Consider the following 3,796-nt stretch of genomic DNA (forward strand, 5'->3'; position numbering starts at 1 on the left):
CCATCACATATTTTCATATCTATTTTTCACAAATCTATCGTATAATAATATTTTGTATTTATTTGAAAATATCTACTCACATACATAGATTCTATTCAATTAATTAACAATCACGTGCCAAAACACACTTTAATTTTAATTTGTTGACCATTCAATTTGAAAATTTAATTTCTCTTCTAATAAAAGAATAAATTAATTATTTCTTTCCCATTCCAATTAAAAAAAAAACATTATATGTTCTAATTATTCATTTTACAATTTATTAACTTATATCTAAACGTTCTTGTCTTCATTCCCTAATCATTTCATTTTTAATTAAAATAATTTTCATACACATCCATGAAAATTTTTTCTGTTTAACATGTTAAGTCCATTATTTATTATCTCCTTGAATATTATTATTGTATCCCATATCTATTATCTTTCTTTCTTTTTCAATATTCTTATTTTATTTTACTTTATTTTATTTTATTTTTATTCATTTATTTTCTTTTTTGTTTGTGTCACAGAAAAGTTTCCACTTCTTGCATGTAAAAAGTTTGTAAAATTGTCAACTTTGAATAAACATTTCATATCGATAAAATACATTTCAGATTCTTAATAATTCATTGCTTTTCTAAATGATATGATATGATATCGTGACAAATAATCACAATCATGATTATTACTTACAAGAAATACATTCCTCTCCTTCTTTTTTATTTTCTTTCTATCTTTCTCATCTAATGATATTTATGTTAATACTAATATACGAACTATACACGTATAACTACGTATATATAGATATGTAACTATATCTGCAATAAGTTATTATTGTTCTTTGGATAATAATAACGCACACATCAACGTCCTATTTCTTTGATATTATAAACTTAAATCTATTGTTTGATATGTGTGTACTTCATTATCTCTTGAAATTACAAGGTAAATTAATTCTTCATAAAATTGAAAAACTTTTTTTAAATTTGTACAAACGTAAAAGATCTATTAATTTGTCGAATGTTAATTAATATTGTAAAAACAATTAATTATAATAAAATTACGTTCGTTGAAACACAAAAGAATTATAAAAGAAGAATTAATTTTACGTTTTCTTTTTTTTCTATGTTTATATCATATTTATCTCTTCGTTATATAAACAAAAAATATATAAATTGTAAAAAAAATAAACTGTTAATAAAAGTTATGAAAATAAAGTAAACGAGATAATAAATGTATTAAAACAGTCACCGATATGTTAAAATTCACTTCCTTGATTTCTTGTCCGATTTTTTAAAAGGTATTACCACAATTCGAAAATACTTTCGGACAATATTTACGAGCTATAACGACGTAAGGAACGTTGCTATTCACATGAATTTTCTTCGATTTACTGAGTTTGTTCCACACGTGTATCACCCGAGCTTGTTTCAATATCTCCATCGTTGAATTAATGTTCTTCTCCTCAAAATATTTTGTCCACTTTTTGTAATGAATCGGATAGAAAGCAGAAGGTGAAAAAACTTTGAAGCCGTGGCAACGTGACACCGACATATCTCGAGTCTGTTGGAAATAAAGACCCGTTAAATTTTAATCCTAATCGATTTATCATCGTAGACTCTTGGATCGATGAACTACGTGCATATGTAAGAACTTAATAGGGTAGAATTCAAATAAATTTACCATAAGCACTAGAGTATTGAGTTAGTTCGTGCATTTGAATTTAATACGACAATATGATTTTATTACACACTAATAATAAATATCCCAAACTATCTGATACGATCCAAAGGATTGAAAATTTGTTTATAAAAAATTGTATTTTGTAGTATTACATTTTGTAAAAATATTCTCCTTGAGTTCGGAGAAAAATATATATTTTATTTTATTTTTTCTCTTATTTTAATCGAAGAGTTGAATGGAAAAAGGACATTTTTAAGAAGTGCGCTTTTTCATTAAATTATTTCTATCTGTAAAAATACTCTTCTTTTATATAAAAATTACATTTTGCAATTGGAGCTACGGACTTTAATTCTCAGCCTATGAACAAGTGCTACAAATTTTATTATATAACTTGTAAAAGAGATTAAAATAAAAACTTTTAAATGTTTATTTTAAATATAAAATAAAGACTCTTATATGTTTATCTTAAAATCATGGAGAAATATAAAAGAAATCCACCTTTTGTTACTATCGGAAGTGCGAGCTTAATAAAGGCTTGAGAAAAAGAATTAAATGGTTTTTTAAAAAAATCTATTCAGAATAGAATTGATAAGTTTACCTTATGAAATTACTATCAGTTAAAATATTTGACTTCGAAAACATTACTTGTTGCTGAATCTTACAAAGGATTATTTAGCTCCCTCATTTTTTTTGAAAAAAGGACATGACAGTTTGAATTTAAATTTGTATTTCTAACCTGTAACTTAATGTTAAATCAGAAAAATTAAAAAACTTAAAAAATTTAATGAAATATTTGAGAAATAAAAAAGATCAAAACATTAGACAAATGAAAAAGACAAATGAAAAGAATGAAAATAATAATGACTATGATTCAAAATCTAATATACTAATATTAAATATTTTGTTCCTTATATTTTTTATTTCTTAATATATTTTTTAATATTTTTTAAAGAGTTGCTTTTTAAAGAGTTGCTTTTTAAAGAGTTGTATTTATTATTTAATAATAAATAATGAATGAAGACTGTAATATAATTTTTTTTATTTTTCAATTTATGGGAAAAGGACACTTATACTTCTATCGAAAATAATATTTTTTCTGTAGTAGTACTGAAGGACTGCTTACCTATCAAAAATTAAATTACTACAATAATAAAGAAATTACAAGTAAAATTACGGAGATATACAAAAGTGAAAATTTTTAAAACTTGTATTACAAAATGATATTTTTATAGAAGTGCATTTTTTCCACTAAATTTCTTAATTATAAATTATATATATATATATATATATATTTTTTTTTTTTTTTGTATAAGTTTATAAATCTTTTGTTCTCGCAAAATGTGGAATATGTACTTACGTATTTGGTAGAACATATTTTTTGTAAAATTCTCGTGATAACACCAGGTCCATTGTTACCCCAATCATTACCACGAAAATTTTTTTTCAAATCACGAAGGCAGGCATCCGCCATACGACGTCCAAGCTTATTCGAACTGAAACCCAAAACACCGGCTGCTACGTCATCCCAATCCTCGGCACCAGCAAAATTTGTTAAATTTTCCAATGACCTGACAAATAGATTTATTTTGTTTTATTTATTATTATTCAATATCAACTTATCATAGATAAGTCCTTCATTTTACTAAATTATTCTCGTTTTAAAAGAAAAAAAAACAAATTTCATTTTATTAAACTATAAATTTCATTTTATTAAACAATCATATTCAACTAATAATAATAATTTAACTGGAAATATATTTAATATAAATAATAAATTAAATATCGCTCATTTTGATCGTTTCTGATTCGAAATTAACCCACGTGAACGCTTTTACGATTGGATTATAAATATAATATATTTAAAAAGAGAATCTACACGATCGCAAAGACAATGTCGATTTTCAGAGGCAATATAGATTTGTTTTTTTTATTAGTGCCGCTGAGTAGACATCGTACAATTCGATCGTTCTGGAAGATCGTGTAAAAGTTCCAAGAGGACGATGAAAGTATTTGGTTGGAAAAAGTTAGTTCTCGAAAAAATCGATCTCAAGGCAACAATAAACATTGTGTTGCTGTAATACTTGTCTAATTTTAATAAATCTATTTATATATTTCCCATGTAATAATGTCTATT

General features: G+C 24.3%; 1 protein-coding gene across 1 annotated transcript in view; it reads right to left on the reverse strand.

Moving 5' to 3' along the window:
- Window positions 1–237: 237 nt before the first annotated feature.
- The window catches only part of LOC118446758 (alpha1,4-N-acetylgalactosaminyltransferase 1-like), a 9,908-nt gene continuing 6,349 nt past the window's right edge, over window positions 238–3,796 (reverse strand). The window contains exons 4-5 of the mRNA XM_035877788.2: window positions 3,020–3,230; window positions 238–1,542 (exon numbers count right to left, since the gene is read on the reverse strand). Of these exons, the coding sequence (XP_035733681.2) occupies window positions 1,273–1,542; window positions 3,020–3,230 (481 nt within the window). The 3' untranslated portion in view covers window positions 238–1,272. The remainder of the gene's footprint in view (window positions 1,543–3,019; window positions 3,231–3,796) is intronic.

Source organism: Vespa mandarinia, chromosome 3, assembly GCF_050613455.1.
Source record: "Vespa mandarinia isolate Hongniang chromosome 3, ASM5061345v1, whole genome shotgun sequence".
NCBI classification, from domain to species: domain Eukaryota; kingdom Metazoa; phylum Arthropoda; class Insecta; order Hymenoptera; family Vespidae; genus Vespa; species Vespa mandarinia.